The sequence below is a fragment of the Halichoerus grypus genome, chromosome 8 (genome assembly GCF_964656455.1).
Source record: "Halichoerus grypus chromosome 8, mHalGry1.hap1.1, whole genome shotgun sequence".
In the NCBI taxonomy this organism is placed as follows: domain Eukaryota; kingdom Metazoa; phylum Chordata; class Mammalia; order Carnivora; family Phocidae; genus Halichoerus; species Halichoerus grypus.
This window is the reverse complement of record NC_135719.1, coordinates 50376672-50397347: the sequence shown is the minus strand read 5'-3', so window position 1 is coordinate 50397347 and position 20676 is coordinate 50376672. Positions and strand designations below refer to the sequence as shown.

At 35.6% G+C, this 20676-nt stretch overlaps 1 protein-coding gene across 14 annotated transcripts in view; it reads right to left on the bottom strand.

Moving 5' to 3' along the window:
- HERC1 (HECT and RLD domain containing E3 ubiquitin protein ligase family member 1) overlaps positions 1-20676 on the bottom strand; it is a 188747-nt gene that overhangs the window by 79027 nt on the left and 89044 nt on the right. For 10 of the 14 annotated variants that reach the window (XM_078079228.1, XM_078079231.1, XM_078079238.1 and 7 more), the window contains exons 22-32: positions 20082-20253; positions 17211-17550; positions 16610-16730; positions 11260-11311; positions 8782-8910; positions 7632-7697; positions 4248-4516; positions 1738-1953; positions 913-1033; positions 439-676; positions 90-283 (exon numbers count right to left, since the gene is read on the bottom strand). In XM_078079228.1, the coding sequence (XP_077935354.1) occupies positions 90-283; positions 439-676; positions 913-1033; positions 1738-1953; positions 4248-4516; positions 7632-7697; positions 8782-8910; positions 11260-11311; positions 16610-16730; positions 17211-17550; positions 20082-20253 (1918 nt within the window). The remainder of the gene's footprint in view (positions 1-89; positions 284-438; positions 677-912; positions 1034-1737; positions 1954-4247; positions 4517-7631; positions 7698-8781; positions 8911-11259; positions 11312-16609; positions 16731-17210; positions 17551-20081; positions 20254-20676) is intronic. The other 4 variants (XM_078079237.1, XM_078079239.1, XM_078079240.1 and 1 more) reach the window with 4 other exon arrangements.

Sequence of the window (20676 nt, the reverse complement as noted above, 5' to 3'; positions counted from 1 at the left end):
CAGAAAGAAGTCTAGATTCTAATGATATTTACACAATGAGGACTCAATAAATGCTTGTGAATAATGACAAAGAAAAGGGTTTATGCTACCTCTGAAGTCTTTTTTCTCAGTTTCTCCACTGGAGTCAACTTTTTTTTCTTCTTCTTCACCCTCTTCTCCTTCCCCTTCTCCAAAAGAGGCCATAAGTAGGACACCAGCTTGGGATAACAAATTCTTCAACTGACTACAGAGTAGGTCCAACAAGGACTGAACTACTTTGGGGCTCAGTTTATCAGCATAAGTCCTACATGAAGTAACAGGAAAAGAACAATGGTAATAACACAGCTGGGCAATTGTTTGTGCTCAAACACATAAAGGAGATTAGAGGGAAATGGAAATTACTAAAATGTGAAAAGACTAGGTCCCATATAGTTCCACCAAGACATCTAAAATGCTCACCCTGTAGTGATGGCTAGAATCTGCAGCAATCTTGTACTAGCCACTTTTAAAGCTGTGCTAAGCTGGGAAACACCTGTCTTTGGCAACAACTGCAGAGGCTGTCCTAGCATGGTGTCTGTGCCACATAACTGCGACAATACGTTTAGCAGACCAGTGGAAATTGCCAGAGAAACATCCACTGGTTGATAGTGAACACTCAGGGCAAAAACTGTAACCAAGAGGAGACGTTGCTGGGCTTCTAGAAAAGAAAGAAAAAAGAAAGACAACTGAGAATTTTCTTTGAAGTCAACAAAGCATTTACTAAAATAAATCATATTCCAAAATATAAATAGTAATGTGGAACACTATTACATTTTCAAATATTTATTCTCCACCTGTAAATTGACCTACTAATGTTAAAACAAGATATAGAACATCTCAAGTATCTAGCTAAAATGTAACTTGCATCTTGTATTTGCAGGGGCAGTTACTCACCAATGTGATGCTTGTTTGCTTGCAGAGCTCTCTCTAGGGTAGCAGACAATTGTTGATAAATCTTATGCACGGCCACCTGGATTTCAATCTGAATATTTCTTTTAGCCGCTCTGATCCCATCCTGAATTATATATAAAGATTTACTTTTTCTATTAGTAACAATAACACCTCCTACCCAAATAAAAGTAGTAACATTTTATCCCACTCTATGATAAAGCCTTATGGTGATTTTTAATTATTCAGTATATTTCAGTATATAAAAGTTTTATAATAAGTTTATACTTAAATGCTTGACAATTCTTGATTCTATATAATCTTTCTCCTTTCCCACAAAGCAATTTTTCTTCTCTAAATATGGAAGACATAAAGACAACACCTAAAAAAATTTTTTTCAAGCCATCAGAGAAACTAGGTAAAGTGATCAAGTGCAAATGTAAATTCTTGAAATCCATCCTCGCAAACACCAATCCCTATCCCAAATTAGATCTATCTCTATCCAATTTGGCTAAGGATTAAGAAAACTGAGCCAGCAAAGAATCTAAAAGAATAACAGTAAAAATGGCTCACCTGATCCCAACTATACTACTATTACTCAGGAAACTAAACCAATGAGATATCTTTAAGAGTCATTTAAAAGTCTTTATACTTTTAAACCTCAATCTTAAACACCAGAACATTTAGCATTATTAAACTTGATTTTGTAAAATATATATATACACACACACTCACTCACACACACACACACACATGTATATATATGCTTATTTATTTATAATCTAAATGTACTGCAGGGTGTCATCCTCACACAACAGATCCATTACCCACCTGATAGTGATGCAATCGGCCACTCTCTCCTTTGGCTCCTACATGTCCCACAGTGCCTAAACCAAAACACCCTGCTAGAAACTGCAGCCTCACAGATGTGAGCAGTGTGGATGACTGGAAGCCTGAGCTTGACCTGCTTCCTGCCACAGAGATGCTACCTTTTTCCTCCATCCCAGACAAGAGAACGAGGATCTGGTGAAGTGCTTCTAAACGAAGCTTGAGAAAAGTAAAATAAATATATTTTAGAGTCTGGATTCTTTCACTGAACTGAGATACAACGGAATTCCAACACAGATAATATATCACTTAGCACACAGAAAGCTCTGACATTTCTTAGACATCTATTCTATTAAACATTTATTTTATTACTATGACTTTTTAAAATCAAAATATTTCTAAAAACTCTATAAGCATACTTCGGTATAAAAGAGGCTACACAGGACAACAGGGAAAATAGATTTAAGTAAAAGAGACCTAATTTCAAGGCCAGACTCTTCCACCTACTGTGTGGCCTTGGGAAACTCATTTAACTTCCTGAATCTCAGTTTCTTCATGTGTCAAAAGAGGCCAATACTGTAGTACTTTAATTTACTCACATGGCTATTGTGATGCTCATGAGAATAAATATGTGAAGGTTTCAAAACCGTAAGGTACTATGATATAATGAAGTTATATAGAATGCATACTGTTTAATTCAAGAACTAGAAAAAGTATTTCTGAAAGGTTTCTCTGTGATTCTCCTGAACATCGGGCTCTATCTTCCCTAGGAAGACAATACCCACCACTGTGGCCAATCAGCCTATCCTTTTTTTTAATAAACTTTTTATTTTGAAATAATTATACATCTAATACTTGCACAGAACAGCTGAAAGGTGGTACAGATGGTTGCTGTATGCCTTCCCCCTACCTTTTACTAATGTTACCATCTTAGGTAACTATGGTACATTTATCAAAACTACGAAATGAACACTGGTACAACACTATAACCAAGCCATAGATTTTATTTGGATTTCACCAGTTTTCCCATAATGTCCCTTTTCTGTTCCAAGATCCAATCCCAGATAGCCTGTTGCATTTAACTGTCATGTTTCCTTAGTCTCCTTTTTAAGTCTGTGACAGTTTCCATTTTTCTTTTGGAAGAGCAGTTCATGTATTTTATAGAATGTCCCTCAGTTTGGTTTGCCTGATGTTTTCTCATAATTGGACTAGAGTTATGGATTTGGGGGAAAATACCATAAAGTCCTCTTCTCATCACATTATTTTCAGAGATGTATGATAACACCATAACTTATTATTGATGATGTTAATCTTGATCACTTGGCTAAGGTAATGTCCACCAGGTTTCTGCAATGTAAAATTACTCATTTTTTCCCCCTTTTTATACTCTGTAAGCCCCAAGCCACTAAGTCCAGCTTACTTGGAAAAAAAGGGGAATTAAGCTCTACCTCCTGGAAGGAAGAGTATTAAAGGATTTGTGTACAGGGGTGCCTGGGTGGCTCAGTCTGGTTAACGTCTGCCTTCGGCTCGCCCTGGGACAGAGCCCCACATCCGGCTCCCTGCTCCAGGGAGTCTGCTTTTCCCTCTCCCTCTGCCCCTCCCCCGTGCTTGTGTGCGTGCGCTCTCTCTCAAATAAATAAATAAAATCTTTAAAAAAAAAGCAGTGTATATGTTAAAACCAGAATAATTATAAATATTTTGAGGGAGATACTTTGAGGCTATGAAGACATCTTATGTCTCCTTGAAGTTTTGCTAATTTTAGCATTTATCATTATTACTGTGGTGTTCTAATCTAGCCCTTTTTATTTTCTTATATTTTTCAAAATAATTTAATGACAAATATTTCTGTATAATAATAAAAGATGCTTAACTTTATATTAATATATTGGAGATATTTATCATTTCCTAGTACACATTTAGATTATTTACCAAACATTGCTAAAATAGAGAAAAGCTCTAACAAACTACAAAAGTAACTTTATGTCTCCTAAACATTAATATCAAGTAGAAAAGCAGCAAGCCGTGATTAGCTATGTTCATACACTATTTTAATAACCCAAGAGGTAACTCTGAATACAACTATTTGATCTTTTTTTCACATAATTTTGTTAATGACATTATCTGAAACATCATTTTAAAGTAAGGATTTCAGCATGTCTCTATGAAGGTTTCTGCAATCTAGCCCTTTTTAAATGGAGACAAATGGGTCAAAACTGGAGCTCCAGGAAGCCGATCTGTACGCTCACCAGCCAGTCTCACTCTGGTTTCTAAGAGACAAGGAAAGACTTATGATTAAAGTATCTTGTTCCAAGAGATGGCAATTAAAAATGTACTTTTGTCCACTTCAAACAAAATATTATGCTGTTTTAGTTATAAGAGTGACATCAAAAAGTGGAGGCGGAAGAAAGAGAGAGGGAAGGAGTAGAAGAAAAGGAAAAGTTTTTCCTACACTGTGCATTCGGTGATTTGGGTTTCCATAGTGCCTCACGAGGAGTAAATTATCAAAGACTTACTTCTGCCCTTAACTGCTGCTGCTCCATCGCGATGATGGAGGCCTGGGGACTTGTAGACATACTTTCCTCCGGTTCCTTAAAACCTGGGGCATTCCCCACGTCTCCACTCACAAAGCTCACAACATTTTCAATCAAAGTATGAATTCCCAAAGACTTGGTCAGATCAAAATCAGACTCGAAGGAGTAAGAGGAGTTGCATAACCAGTCTCTGCTATGTTTCAGGCGAGCCCAAGAGTCACTCAGGGATTCCAACTGACTGTGCAAAGGACCTACACACAAACAGAACAAACAGGTATCAATGACAACCAAGTAGAGCATACATTCTGAAACTAGACGAGGGCTGGGTGCTGCTACCATACCAACTGGTGAGAAATGGACACTCATGTTTGAATACATGCATGCATTAAGTGAATCTGAGCAAAATGCTTTGGTAAAAAACAACAAACAAACAAAAAGTAGAGCAATGTAAGAAAATAAAGGGAAAGCCCTGTTTGATGTATCAGTGTCTCTGTAAGCGCTTTAGCAAAACGCTGCCACAAGAAAAAGAAAGGCAGAAGCTGCTCTCAAAATGCTTAGCTTAAAATGCTCTGCAGTATTAAACCAGACCACCATTTATGAACAAAAAAGAACTTGACATTTGGGACACTGCTGGTAAGACCTAATAGTAATAGGACTTCATCTGATTTAACGTTATTTTTGCAAAGAGTAAGTTAAGACTGAGCAAAGAGTCTACATATTTACAATGAAACATTACCAAAAAAAATGAATATAGAAGGGCAAGTAAACTTACACAAAAAGGAGACATAAACATCACCCTTTGGGTTTCATTAATATAAGGAACACTTTCACTGTGTCATGTGCATATTTACTGCAGGTTGTGAAACTCCTATATAGAGGAAGCAAAGTTTCACAGACAAGAATATATGAGATTTACTGTAAATGATATCTATTTAAAATTACCAAGTGATGTCACAATAGTTGCTAGATATAATACCATTAGTTTTTGCCAGTGGGCATTTTCTCGACTAAATAGACAAAAACATTAGACAACAAATATGTTAATATGTTTGAACTCAACAACTGTCCAAGTCACATGCCAATATTAGCTTTAAATAAATATGTAAATGTCCAGTTCTTACAAGCCTTGTCTTTTTTAATTTAATTGATCTCAGGTACATGAATTAGATTAATCATAATCCTTGGCTCATGATATACTCTCATCATTGGTCCATGCATGGCCTGCTTCTGTATTTATTTATAAAAAATGTGAACACAAGAACTAGAAAATTGATAGTAACTTATATCTACCTATCTGTTCCTCCTCCAAGCCATCTCTCCCTATCTCCTCCTAGCTATGGTTGTCATTATCCCTAACCTGGGTTTATCATTCCTTTGCTTTTATTAATGCTAAATATTGTTTTATCTTATATGTATTCATTCCCAAGACAAAGAATGTTTAGTTTTAGGAGGTTTTGACTTTATAAAAAAATATCATTTTATGTAAATTTTTTGGGCATACTCTCTTCCATCAATATAATACTGCCAATTTTCACTCACATTATGCATGTCGCCATAGTTCATTTGTATGAATGCTATATAATGTCCTATCACGTGAATATACCAAAGTTCTCTATTAGGAATGCATCTTAAGGTACCCAATAAAATATGCATTCCAAAAATTATATTTGTTGCATAACAAGATGAAAAGATTTGGGAAGAGAACTACTTAAACACTAATGCCCACAGAGAAAACAAATTAATACAATATTTACTGCTTAACTTATTTCTGAATTACTACACTGGTGTCAGTAAAACCCTAGGACTTCAAAATTAGATGTAGAAATTCAGCTAATATTATAAAGCAACTGAAATAATTTATAAGCATTCTACTAGAATAATTTAAAATGGCAACGAATATATGGTTTATCTGCCTTCCATGTTTCAGCAAGAATTCTTAAGATTAAAAAATGCTGAATTTTCAGTTTTACTGAGCATAAAAAATAATCAATCTGAAAAATTCCCCAAATTGTATAGCTGAGTATTTTTTCACATAAAATAGAAAAGAGTAAAAAATCCAAAGAATAATGTCAAGGATGGATAATGTATTAAATTAAAAATGATATTTAAAGAATAAAGCAGAAGCTAATTTAAAAAAAAAAAAGAAAAAATCATTTTCCATTTCCTTAAGCACCCTAAATTCAGAATCTGGATATAGCCTTAACTTACAAATGATAGTTTCTGGCTCTTGCATTGAACTTCTTTGTTCAATAATAAAATTTCATAATAAAAAGTTCTTCTGTTTTCCAATACTTACAAATTACTGTGCAATGAGCTAGTGTTAGAACCACAGAAGTAAAAGGGACCTTGAAGATTATGTAGTCCTCAATTTCCAATTGAGGAAACAGAAACTCAAAAAATTGATCTGTTAAATTAATAACACTAATTCCTTAATTTTATGGGAGGGATGTGATCTTACATATTCCTGTTACTAGTCAACATCATGAGTCACTAGTCCATGGAAATGTCAATTGCCTGCCTACACAAAGGTCCAACTGTGAAGAATATACAAAGAGTGAATTGCTTTAATATACCCCAAAATGTTCTAGGATTGGGTAGGTAACCCATTCAAATCCTCTCTGTAAATTAAAGCAGGGGCTAAAGTTTTTGTATAGTCAGACAGTAAATATTTTAGGTTTTTCTGGGTCATAAAGGTCTGTGCTACAACCACTCAACTTTGCTGTTGTAGTAGGAAAGCGGCCATAGACAATATATAAACAAATGAGTGTGTGGCTGTGTTCCAAGAAAACCTTATTTACAAAAAAAGGTAGCAGACCAAACTTGGCTCACTAGGCATAGTTTGCTGACCCCAATGTAAAAGACGCAATTTATTAGGTATAAGACCCAAACAAAATTTTGTATGGCTAAAAGAAAGAACAAGAAAAACACGATATGAAAGCATTAGGATAAATAAATAAAATAACTGTAACCCAAATATTTAGGCTGACATAAAAAATACTTTAAAACAAAAACATTATGGAAATGAGAGATGAAAGAACTCTTAGTCTTTAAAAAACTTGTAACAACCTGATAACTTTGGTTTGTTCGACTTTGTTTAATCTGAATATAGGAAATACTGTGTCTGAAAAGTACAACAAAAGCTTCTATAGAGTAATTGTGACTAAGTCCAGTTCTCAGTATTAATTCAGAGTCATCTACTATAAAAAGAAAATATAAAGTCCAGGAAAATTTTGAGATTGTTTACTTGTCCTTACAACTTTGGTTCTTAAATGGAATTTTCAAAATGAACATGGCAGAGCTGCAATACATACTTTATAAATCATAAAATATGTAGGCAAGCTAAAAGGGGAAAAAAATTAAACATGCCATCATGTACTTGCTTGAAGCTCTTCTTTTTTCTGGGGCTCAACTGGCCAAAAAGGAGTAAATACACTACCACACAAGAATCAGAAGACAAAAGGAGAAATTTGATACAGGAGACAACATTTACATTTGCTCTTCTTTATATAATCTAATTTGAAATGCATAGTTACAACAGCATTTCACCCATACATGTCATACCACGAAACACACATGCTGATAAATGTTTCCAGTATTATTATGGCTGTAAAACCCTAACACTTTATTTAAAGACTTAGGGAATAAAAAACCAAACCATATAATATTTTAACTAAGAAGATTCCTGATGTTGCTTCTTAAATTGTTGCTTTGGTATCCCCACCATTTTTCACTGCATCAGCTTCAGCTTAACTATGAAAACTAAAGTTAAGTATCTGCAAAAAGGTATCTTTCAGTGAAGGATGACCTCAGTTCTACACAACTATAGCAAGTCTTCTAAGTATTTATCAAAGTACCAAAATACCAACACATTTAACAGGGTTTGTCAAAAATTTTGACAAGCTGCTATAAGAATTAAATGTGTTACTATGTTTTACGTGATCAGAACAATGACTGGCATATATAAGCAGTTTAAAGGTGTTTAAAGAACGCAAATGTCATATTATCTCTGAAGTGCTAAGCAGAAATATGTTTCACCTATCTCTTTTTAAAGTAATTTATGACTTTAAACATTTTTTTGGTTTTAGAATTTAGCTTCCATGCCTCTAAAGAGCTCAGCAAGTTGACAGAGCTAAATTTATTTGCTCACTTTGCTCTACTCCTTCCTATATGCACTTACTTGGCCCAACTATGAAAGCATGAATCCTAGTATCTCCAATGCCACATACTGAAATTATAGGCACTAGGCACTCCCAAGGAGGAGTAAGTAAGTCTTTGGAAGCACATTAAGGGCAGCTGAAATGTGTAGACAACCATTAATTGTTAATTGATACAGCCATTTAATTTCAGTAAACGGGACAAAATTAGACACTCATCTCTCTCTAATTTTTCTTATTAGGTTTTTAATAACTCAGGACCACTGAGACTAATAATTACAAAAGCTATGTGAGGGAAAAAGTTTACATTTCCTCTTCAAAATATTGGAAAGGGGTAAACAAGTATGTAGAAGAATTCTCACTTAGCTGGACATCTGCTTGTCCTTCATAGCTCAAGTTAGAATCAGGACACCTAAATGGCCCCAAACAGTTCTCAGACTTGGTAGGTTCATTTGCCCAATTGAAGATAAGCATACTGAGGCTTACGGCATCTGGTCCACATTGGCAATAAATAAGGAAAAAATAGGGTAGCTTATTTTACCATTATTTAAGAGCAAAACAAAACAAAAAAACCACCATGGTCAGAAGGTAGTCACTAAATATACATGATCTTTAAAAATTCCTTTCAAAATATATTGTCCTAAATGCATTGTTTGTTTCTTTTAAAGAAGGAAATCCATAATAAAACTATTAAGTGTACATTTTCATTGTTTAATCCACAAGCACTAGGATTCATGAGACTGAAAACTACTCATTTTTGCTTCCCTTCCTAAAACAGTACTTCTACTTTCTAGTCACCTATTCCTAGGAACAAAGCCATCAGCAGATTTTTTTCTCTGGGAACATTAAAATGTAATGATTACTAAGATAAATTGGTACCATATTAAGTGATATCATGAAAACTTATATAACTAGTTTGCCTCCCTATTATAATTTCCTAAGTGGGTAATTAAAAAAAATTCTTCCCATGAGGTCCTATATTTGCTTTTCTGTTTTCCACAAAATAAAGTTAAATTCCAACAGGTTACTAGATTTTTGGTACTACCTTGAGCTTTTTGGAGAAGGTGGTTTATCCACAAATAAAATTTGGATTAATGGCTTAATTCAATTGTATCTACTTAGATCTAAAACTACAGAAACTCCATATCTACTTATAGGATAATAGTTTAAAAAACTGAACAGGTAGTTACTCTAGGGCAGTAATTCTAAAGTATTAGAGTAATTCCTCCTAAGTAATTTACACTCAAATTCTAGGTTATGCTTAATTCAAAGATAAAGATACCACTTTCTGTTTTATTCTAAATATTAGTTTGCCACATGCTGTCAAGGCTAATACAGACTAAATCTCACATTTATATTTCCATAAACAAGATAAGGATTTGAGAGAAAAAAATAATTTTAGCTAATGGACTATCACATATAAATATAATTAGTATAGTAGGAGGCTCTTACACTATAGACTGGAACCCTTATGCTACTCAGTAAGTTTGGAACCATCTTCTCTCTAACACCAAATGATACGCATTCATTAACATAACAGAAATTTTAGCAACAGGGCTCACCTGAGCTAACCAAAAATTTAATTCCTAAGTCAAGTGGTTAAGGAAAATAATTCTCTGGCTAATTATGGCACGTGAACTGCCAATTTTCAAAGAATTAGAAAATAATAAAGTACATGCTGCACGTTATACTAAACATCATTTAATTTTTTTCATATACAAATACCTTGTAATTTTTTTAGAAACCCAGCAGCTATGTTATAACCCAACAGGTAAGTTACAGTCTCTGAAGACTTTCCAATAAAGAAAGCACCAGTTCTAGTCATTATTCCTAATATTTCAGAAAAATCATTCTCTGTATTCTAATTATAATTAAAGGACAAAATATTGTCATATTTTATTCTATAGAAGTACCAACATTTCTTCTTCTAAGTTATAAGCACAAAAATGAAAAAAACTGTGTGTGCATTTCTTCTCCTCATTCCTTGGTTTTTTTCCTATGGGGGGGAACCTAACATCCTACCAAGGAAGCTATGAAGAGAAGGGTTTCCTTTTGAAGTACAGAAGACTTAGTATCACAGGAAAAAAATTTTCCCACAGGCTAAAAAATTGCCACTAGTGCCAACTCTGAACATCTCACATTTTCACAACCACAGTATAAATGGGTTCAATAAAAGTGCCAGTTAATAGAGAACAATACTTGGAGAGTTTTTAGTTTTCCTTGAATTCAGATTCTCTGAAACTGCTGTCCTTTCCACACATCTGTATATATAACCAAGAGTTAACTATATTATTCACTGAGATAGAGCTTCTAATAAACAAGCTTAACTCTTGATGACACTCTAAAATTGTTCCTCATGGGAAAATTTCTCCCTAGAAATCCTAAGTTCATGCCTTACATGCTTTATCTTACGAGGCAAAGAGAGCAAAAACAAGTGGAAACTTCCTGAAAGTGTGCATGGGTACGTGGGAGAGTGAATGGAGGAGAGTTCTCCCTGAAACACCTTTTAAACTATGGCAACTGTACCAGTGAACTAAAACATGGCAAATCATGTACATAACCCCCCATAATATAAAGCATTGCTTCTGGAGTTCCACAGGACTTATTACAAAGTTAAAACACATGACAAATGAGAAACAAAACAGATTATTAACTCCTAGACATTTCTAGATTTTAAAAGGGTATAGATTTTAAAGAAAATGATCTTCCTTTTAAGTCTTCCAATAAGATGTTTCTAAATTTGCTTCTGCAATAATGCTTCAATGACAATCATATCTAAATACATCAGAAATGAAAACAGCTACTTCATTTAACCAGATTTTTAATTTCTTAACACTTACCTCTCTTTCTATGAGATGATGCCAAATCCAAATCAACATTTCGTCTTCCACTCTATTAAGTTAAAAATAAATAATAAAATTTAGTTGTGAAAAGTGCTTTAAGATTAAGATTTAATACAATATTAGAATAAAAATATAATTATAGCAATGTGCTACTTATTCACAAGTCAAGTCAGACTAACAATACAAAGTCTCTAAAAACCCACTGAAAACAGCTCTAAGAAAGCCTAGGTACATAACTCTGAGATACTAAAACACAAAGTCAAGGTATACACTAACATTGCAAAGTAGCATAAGTTTTTCTTTGCTGTCACCTTTTCTTCTTTGGAATCTTAGTCTTTTATTTTCCAAACACATTATGACCTTATTAATACCCTGTAGATGTCTAAAGCTCCCTGTGGTAAAGTCCCATTTTCAAAAATTATTACTTGTTCTATTCTCACTTTACGTTCTTTTCAAAAGCCCCACTAGTCTTGGCTAAGTGTTAAGAGGAAGAGAATCTGATGAATCCACACTAACAGAAAAATAACATAGTCCTAAACCTTCTAGCAGTATTTTAAAAAGATTTTAAAATGTTTTTAAAAGCCTGTTAAATATAAAAATCTCAAACTGGTGAAACTGCAGACAGCTCAATAAAAACAGTGAAGGCTTTCAGGAAGCCTTCTGTTTCTGCTGGGGAGGGGGTGTAGACAACTATCTGCTCTGCTCATACAGCCAACCAAACACAAACCATAGGTGGTTTATTTTCACACAGACTTGACATTATAGTCTTAGGAATTTCATTCATACTCTATCACACAATAAAAAAAATTGGCGGCAAAGAAGAAAGGTTGCAGAAATGACCAAATAGACTCATTTAGGAAATGCCACTGTAGAAAATTGTTACCTGGTTACACACAGACACATGCACCTACATTGTGGATAAACATATTCTGTCTTACACACACATACCCACCAAAAATAAGTATAGTGTCAGGCCATTTGGCACTGGACAAAACACCAAATGTCACAGTATTTCCTAAAGATATCACTGTATCATGCAATAAACATTTTTATCACACAGTAGTACCTCTGTCATGAAGGCTCATGGAAGAGTTTTATCTCAGGCCTCAGAACCAGAATTATCTGTGTTTCCCTTGAACAATTGGTTTGTATATATATATCTTTTAGACACTGAATCACGTGAATCATGCTTTTCCTGTTTGGTGGCTCACCTTCAGCAGGACATCACAGGATATATGCTGAGGTATGCAAATCTTACCCAGGGCTTTATCTCTCAGCTTCTTTCAGCCCTAATTCATTAATCTAATTTATACCTGGATAAATTATTTTTCTACACTAAAACAAATCCTCTGTGAAATAAGGGGGAGAAGGAATAGATTAAGAGACTGTAGTACAAAATGTTGGTAAGTATGACAACTGTCAATCAGTTAAACTGAGGTTTAATTAACTGTTTGCTGAGGTTTTTCTGTTTACTAAGCCAGAGAAGAAGATTTATGTATCATGTAACACTTTTTATAAAAGAAGGATAAAGATGGGGCGCCTGGGTGGCCCAGTCTGACTCTTGGTTTTCGCTTAGGTCATGATCTTAGGTCATGAGATTGAGCCCTGTACCGGCTTCCACACTGAGTGCAGAGTCTGCTTGAGATTCTTTCTCCCTCTCCCTCTGCCCCACCCACTCATGCTCACTCACTCTCTTTCTAAAATAAAATAAATCTTTTAAAAAAATAAATAAAAGAAGGATAAAGACTTAGCATTAATCTGGTTAACTTCAGTTATTTTAAGAAAGCATTTCATTCATTCACAATTCAGAATAAATGAAATACTACTAGATATCAAGGATATGAAGATAATCCTAAATAACCTCAGACAGAAGGATAATATATTTTAACTGGAAAAACCCAAACTGCCCCCACTGCTTGCTCCTCTTCATCTATACCAGGCTCTCTAAAACTGAAGCCTTAGCCAGGTTTCCTTTCATCTGCAAAAGAATAATCTGCTCTGGTTCTAGACTTTCCTACCTCTTACAACACTATTTTTCTAAACATTCCATAACGAAAGATGATCAAGAGCAAACCTTTTCAAAAATGTGTTTATTAATCTTTTAAAAATTGTACGGAAACTAAATGAACAATCTTAGCAATTAAATCTGAAATTCAAACCACCTCCACTGATCTTTCTATTCTGTTTTGAAAACATAATTTACAAAATGTTTTAAATTGTATTACCAAATTTGTGCTTCACAGCAACCCAGCTGAGGTCAGTATAATAGGTAGTTTTATTCCCCGTTTCAAAGATAAAGAAGCGAGGGCTCAGAAAAGTTAAATGTCTTGCCCCAGGTAAAGATCAATAGTAAATCATAAGCCTATTGTGACTCAGTCAGATTTCACTGTTTTCTAAAAGTATGTTGCTCTAACTACATCTATCCTCATTTTTTATCTTTTCATTTCAATGGAAATGAATTATCAATCTCTTACAGTATGCTTGGCATATTATAAAAGATTGGGGCAACACAATAAACCAAGATCTTCTAAGAGGTCTACTGGAAAGAAATATTAATAATACATAAGTAAGTCCGACGTGAGACAACCCATTAGTGGTTCATTAGAGGTACTAACAAACTGCCACGGAAATAACTGGAGTAACGTTATCTTGGAAAAGCTTTCTGGAAGAGTTGACATTTTGGCCAGTTCTTAAGAGAGAGATAGGACCCCATCAACAAAGTCCAGGAGAAGAACATTTAAGACAAACAGTGCTTGAGCAGAAGCTCAAGAGGTATGTTTAGGGTCTGGCAGGTAGACTACCATGCCAAAAATGCAGATTACCACAGGGGTAACTGGCTCCAGAGGCAAGCAGGAAACATTTTCCAGCATCTCTGATTTCTGGGTAGGCAGTGCAGAGTCACTGAGTTTTTTGAGTAGAAGGTAGCATGATAGCAAAGGTGTTGTTCCTGCATGTATTTTCAAGAGCTCTAACTCTGGGAACAATGTCTGAGGAGAGGAACTGAAAAAAAGTAGGGAGATCAGTTTGAAAACTACCAGTCCAGGCAAAGGTAACAAAGACCTGAATTAAAGAGTAGAAAAGACAGAACGGGCATGGAAATTTTACCAAAGTAGATCAGATGGCAATTCAGCCATTAAAAACAAAGCAAAACAAAACAATTTAGTGACTGCCTAGTATGTCCCAGGCACTACAGGTGCTTGCAACACAGCAGTAAATAAAACAGCAAAACTACTGTCCTCAAGGAGCTTATATTCTAGTGTAGGCTAACAGAAACTGACAAACCAACATAATAAATAAGTAAATTACGTTAGGTCCTGTGGGGGAGAAGACAAAAACACAAACAAACCCCACAAGGCAAGGTGGACAGGGAATGAATATGTGGACAGGAGGGCAAACTGCAATTATAAATAGAGGGGTCAGGATTGGCCTCACTGAAAAAGTAACATCAGAATGAAAAGTTGACGTGAGGGAATTAGCCAGGCAGACAGCAGTATTCTAGTGGAAAGAAACAGCTGCGTAAAGGCCCTGAGGGGAAGTTGTATGGTATGTTCACAAAAAAGCCAAGAGGCCAGTGTGGCAGAAGGAGAATCATCAATCATGAAGGACAGGAGAGATCAGAGTGATAGTGGGGCCAGCAAAGGTAGTCTTGTAGGCCCTTGTAAGGCTTATAAGCTAAGAAAAAGTGAAGTCACTGGAAGTTCTGACAAGAGAAGTGACATGATCTGTGTTATTTTTGACAGGGTAGGGAGACTAGGTAAGGAGACTGATCAGATTGGAAAAATAAACAGAGAGACATCTCAGAGACTGTAAGACTGGGAACATGAACTGCGAGAACAGAGATACAAACGGTAATAAAGAATAAAAAGAAGAAAACAAACAAAAACATCATGATACAATGAAACCTGCTTAAAGACACTGTTGAGCTTTCCTTAGAGGAGGAATCTTTTATGCTTAGAAGTTTCTTTTAAACAACAGCTTTCTGTTCATGTAGCACTTTATACCTTTCAAAAATATTTTCATATCCATCATCTCAATTCACACAACAGAGAAATTTCAGAGCTAAAAATGGAGCTTATGGACCACTCAGTCCAAAAAACCAGAGTTTCTGTTCAAGCTGTCGTGTGACATGACCACAGTCTCACAGGTCTTCAGAAGTAGAATCAAGGCCAGAAGCCAAGTCTCACACATTGCCATCAACACAACAGGCACTAATAATCTCCTATCACACAATTCTCTGGAACACTAAGGCCCAGAGAAGTCAAGTAACACATATAGTTTATTCACGTACAAGACAGAGGAACAGTCAAACTAAAAATCTAGCTATGAACTCCAAGTCCAAAGCTACTCAAATAGAAGGAATCTCTTAGACAGTTTTCACACTATAATTTACCTGTCACACTATAGCATACTTTACTTCCTACTTCTTAGGTAAATCACCATCTTGCCTGTAGTCCAGGTCCTGAGGATTTCTGGGTAGGTAACTGAGAGCTACTGAAAGATTTTAAGTAGAGGAGATATAAACAGACGTGTGAAATATGTGAATACGATGGGCACAAAACAAGAGGTTTGGAGGCTTCTGGACTAGTTCAAGCAGAAGAGAAGGAAAGTTTGAAACAGAACAGTGGCAAAAGGGATGGAAAGGACATATTAGAAATATATTAAGGGTAAAATTTTCAAGACTTGACTAACTGAAGTATAGGGAGTGTGGGAGTTTGCAAAGATGAGAAAATAAGGAAAAGAAAAGGATGAATCCTGGGTAGTTAATAATACCACCTACTAAGGGAATATAAGACAAGAAGATTTAAGAGAAAGATCAATTTATTTTTGGATACGTTAAGATTGGGGTAACCTCACTTGTTCAGGTGGAATGTCCATCAAAGAGTCAGATATATGAATTTGGGGTTTAGGAAGAAGTCAGAGCTAAAGATAGAAATCTGAGAGTCATTAACATATAGGTGGCAAATATCTATGCAATATAGTTATCTTATTTCTCTTAAAAGTTCTTTTTTACTTTATTTTATTTTTTAAGATTTTATTTATTTATTTGACACAGAGAGAGAGAGAGAGATCACAAGTAGGCAGAGCGGCAGGCAGAGGGAGAGGGAGAAGCAGGCTCCCCGCCGAGAAGGGAGCCCGATGTGGGACTCGATCCCAGGACCGGAGAATCATGACCTGAGCCGAAGGCAGACGCTTACTTGACTGAGCCACCCAGGCGCCCCTGAAAAGTTCTTTTTTAAAAAGCTCTTATATGTCTAAGACAAACATATATTACTTACTGTCACCAAAGTCTTATGTATCTATACCCTGAAAACAAAAATCCCTCTTTACTGAATCTAGGTATACCTACCAGTGCGTAACCCTCTTCATCTGATTCAGGCTGAGACAAATCAGATTCACTCCTTGATTTGATCAGTCTATAATTTGGACTTGCGTGGACTAGCCGGCTCTCTGCAGTAAGACTTTCACTCCTGTCTCACATGCACAAAGAAAAGTTTTTCAATTTGGGATTGTTAGTGAACATAAAATTGAATGGAACTAGCAGCATAGAGATAATACACACATACAGTGAGGAGTAACTGTATCTGTCAATGGGAAATCCTGACTCTTGCGTAAGCACAAAGCCCTTTATAATTACACCAAAATAATTTGCATGCCACTACAGTACAGAGATGCTGCAAATAACTTCATATGTTTGTCAACTGCTGTTGTTTATATGTATGAAAAATTGTGCCTCGTTTAATCAGAAATGTATGTTCCAGGCTGAATCAGCATCACTCTTTACATTAATTTAATACATTAATACGTTATTTCACCCTACTCAATTTGTATTTCCTCCTCTGTGTCTGTATTAATTTCAGAAGACCACCACATCTTCGAGAATAAAGTATTTCAATGCATAAAGTAACAAAGGGGGTAGAGTAATATTTTAAGTTTCTAGTCAGTCCCACCTGGTCATAAGTCCACCCCCTTCAGAGGCACTTGTTGAAGGCTGCTGCAACTGTCCTTCTTCCTTTCGCTTCTGAAGCTCATCAATCACAGGACTTACTCCTAATATTAACAGGGCACACCGATGGATCACAGAGTTGCAGGCAGCAGTGTATACATCCTGACCCTCAGGAAGGTCTGTGCTGACCCTTCGCTCTTGCTGAGACTGAGGAGGTGGATCATCAGCTCGAGCCCCAGACCCTGCCCCACTGTTCATTCTATCTCGATCTCGGCTACGAGCTACTTCACGGGCTGAGAGGAAACACTGAAAGATTTCTGTAACATGCAACACAAAAACAAGGTCTTAACACATGGGGAGAGAAGAGCAAAGAAAATAACAATAAAAATAGTCATAAAGTTTGGATCAAAACTTATTGAAAGAGGGAAAAATTACTTTTTAGACATTAAATACAGATAGTTACTAAGTTAAAATTATATTAAATACATGTAAAATATTAAACTTCACCAAAACTTACAAAAGGAAATACCTATGACTTTACAGAATTTAGATTTGATTTATTCTATTTCTACTCTTATTAATTAGTTAGATCAGTGCTTTCCAAAGTGTGGCCCCAGACCAGAAGCATCAACGTTATCTGGGTACTTGTTAGAAATGCAAATTACTGGGCTCATCCCAGACTTTCTGAATCAGAAACTATAGGCATGGGGCCAGCAATCTGTGTTTTAACAGATCTTCTAGCTGATTTTGAGGTCCACTAAAGTCTCAAAACTACGGGGTTAGATAAAAATAACTGCATTAGTTCTGAGATGTTCGTAACCTTGGTACGGCAAATGTCAGGTTACAAAAGAAACAAAAATTTAAGTTGCATTAGTTATGAAAAGCCCCCTTTCCCCTTCTAAAGTCTATATAATTCCTGACATCTACACTTTGCTGTATCTCAAACACATTAAAAAAAGTACAACCACTAAAGTTCTTTGCTGAAACTGAATATGGTTATCATACACAGCCAAGACTGCCTCCAGAGTCAAGTGGCATCACCAAGAATGTCTGTCTGATACCAGCCCTTCCCAATTCACAAGTGTAAAATCACTGAGTTTAATAAGGTTCTGATGCAGTGGTAGATACTTCACAATAGGAAATGAATTTTTTGCTCAAATTTTGAGTGAAAACAGTATTCTTATTGGGAATCCAAGCAGAAAAGTTGGTAAAATACTAGATTCATCTCTTAATACCGAAGTACACACTTTAAAAATGGATTTTATATGTATATTTTATAGAATTATTATAGCAATGTTTTCATATGCTGTTTAAAGTCTCTCATTTTCTGCAAAAATCACAGCAACAAACTCAAGAGTACAAAGCTGGAAATCAGTTAAAGTAATTAAGAGAATGGTCACTGGAATTTTGGGCATATCTCACTCTAATTCCAGCTGCTACTAATGGTGGCCCTAGGCACATAATTTTGCCTCCTTACACCTCAGTTTGCCCACCTTTAAGAAAGGGTAAGGACTAGTGTGCATCTCATTAGACTCTTGTGAGGATTATCAGCTAATCTATGAGAAGCATTTCACCCAGTGCCCAGCAGGTAATACAGGTGCTCAGAAACCATAGCTGGTTTAAAAATTACTACTCCCTGGACGACTATTATGCTTTCTTTTACTATAACTGAGGGTTATATTTTGTTACTGTGTTTTCCCCTTTGGACTTTGCTTTCCAGAATTTCTTTTCTTTTTTTTTTTTTTTTAAGATTTTATTTATTTATTTGAGAGAGAGAGAATGAGAGACAGAGAGCATGAGAGGGGGGAGGGTCAGAGGGAGAAGCAGACTCCCTGCCGAGCAGGGAGCCTGATGCGGGACTCGATCCTGGGACTCCAGGATCATGACCTGAGCCGAAGGCAGTCGCTTAACCAACTGAGCCACCCAGGCACCCGCTTTCCAGAATTTCTAAACTAAGTTTTAAGTTTAACTGCAAAAGTTCCTTCAGCCTAGGTTTTTAAAATATAATTATTCTCCCTCCCCATCTCCAATCCCCTTTTTCCTCTGGTTTTTTTTTTGTTTTTTTTTTAATGGTTTTTGGTTTGGGGCCACCTCCAAATCATTTTTAGAAGTATGCAGAACACAAATAAATTGATAATAAAATAAGTATCAAATTGACATATACAGACAATCCTAATACCAAATGCACAGCTAGCCATAATATTTTAGTCTACAAAGTGAATAAACATTTTAACTTGAAATAGCCAAATCACTCAAAAGATACTAACAAGTGTTTAAAAGCACTGATATTTCCTTTTAAACATCTAAATGATTACCTTTAAAAATTATCTGTTGCCTTGGAATATACAAGTATTAAAAGTGTTATTCACCCAGCCAATAGTATTCTCATGTATATTCTTGCTCTCTACTGACCATGGCTGTAGTCAGTGGGTGAAATTTATAATTTTAAAAGTGTAACATATAAAAAATAACTAGGCTCTCCTAGTAAGTGCAGAAAGGGCCTCTCTTCCTCACCACACAGAGGTTGGCCAGGCCTATGGACAAACTGGTACCCTCGAAAACAAACTCTGAATGACAATATCCAATCACTCATGGGCATCATGTCATGCATAAGACTCAGTGGAACAGTTACTATTTCTAAAAGCCTGCTTTCAGAGCTTTTCAGCCCCAAACATGCAATCCAATAGCTTCAAAATGGAACTAGCACAGTTTTAAGAGCTGAAACATTAGCTAATGTAAATTGAGATCACCAGTAGAATATTAGATCCTTTTAGAAAACCCATAGAGAAATTTTTGCTTTTCTCTTCTCCAGTCAGTTCCCCTGACATGAAGAATGCCACAATGTGTATCTGTGAAGTAAGAAGGGTGTACTCACTGCCGGCTGTCATCACTTCATGTTCCCGTTCTTCTTCTTCATCCTCTGGCTCGGGATGCCCCTCCTCCCGGTCTCGCTCAGCCTGTTCTTCCATTTCAGCTTCTTCATCAATGGTCCGGGTAAATGAATGCTCCTGAGGATCAACATCTGCAGAGTCTTGGTTTTCCGAGACCTTAAAGAAACAATAAAAGCTACACTGAATATTTTTTTCAAAAACTCAGAAAATTTTATTAAAACCTTGACTTCTTTATCATGGAAAATACTGCTAATATCAATAACATATGAATTTTACTACAAAAACCCAAAAGATACACTGGATAAGTCTGAAAAGGTTAGAAAGAATGTATGTACACAAAATATGTACAGAGACACCTATATGCCCTCCTATCTTCAATATTTGATTAGAATGTCATGTTATAAGTTGATTCAAATTTATATTGCTATTCAGCTATAAACTCCTACAGAGCTACAACTTAAAATGAGTTGACTGTAAAACCAAGCATAAAAGGTAATTTAAGAACATGAATTTTTATACCATCCAGTCTCCCTCAGGCTGTATATGTTATTATTACTCTGTATAAATGTTTAACAATTC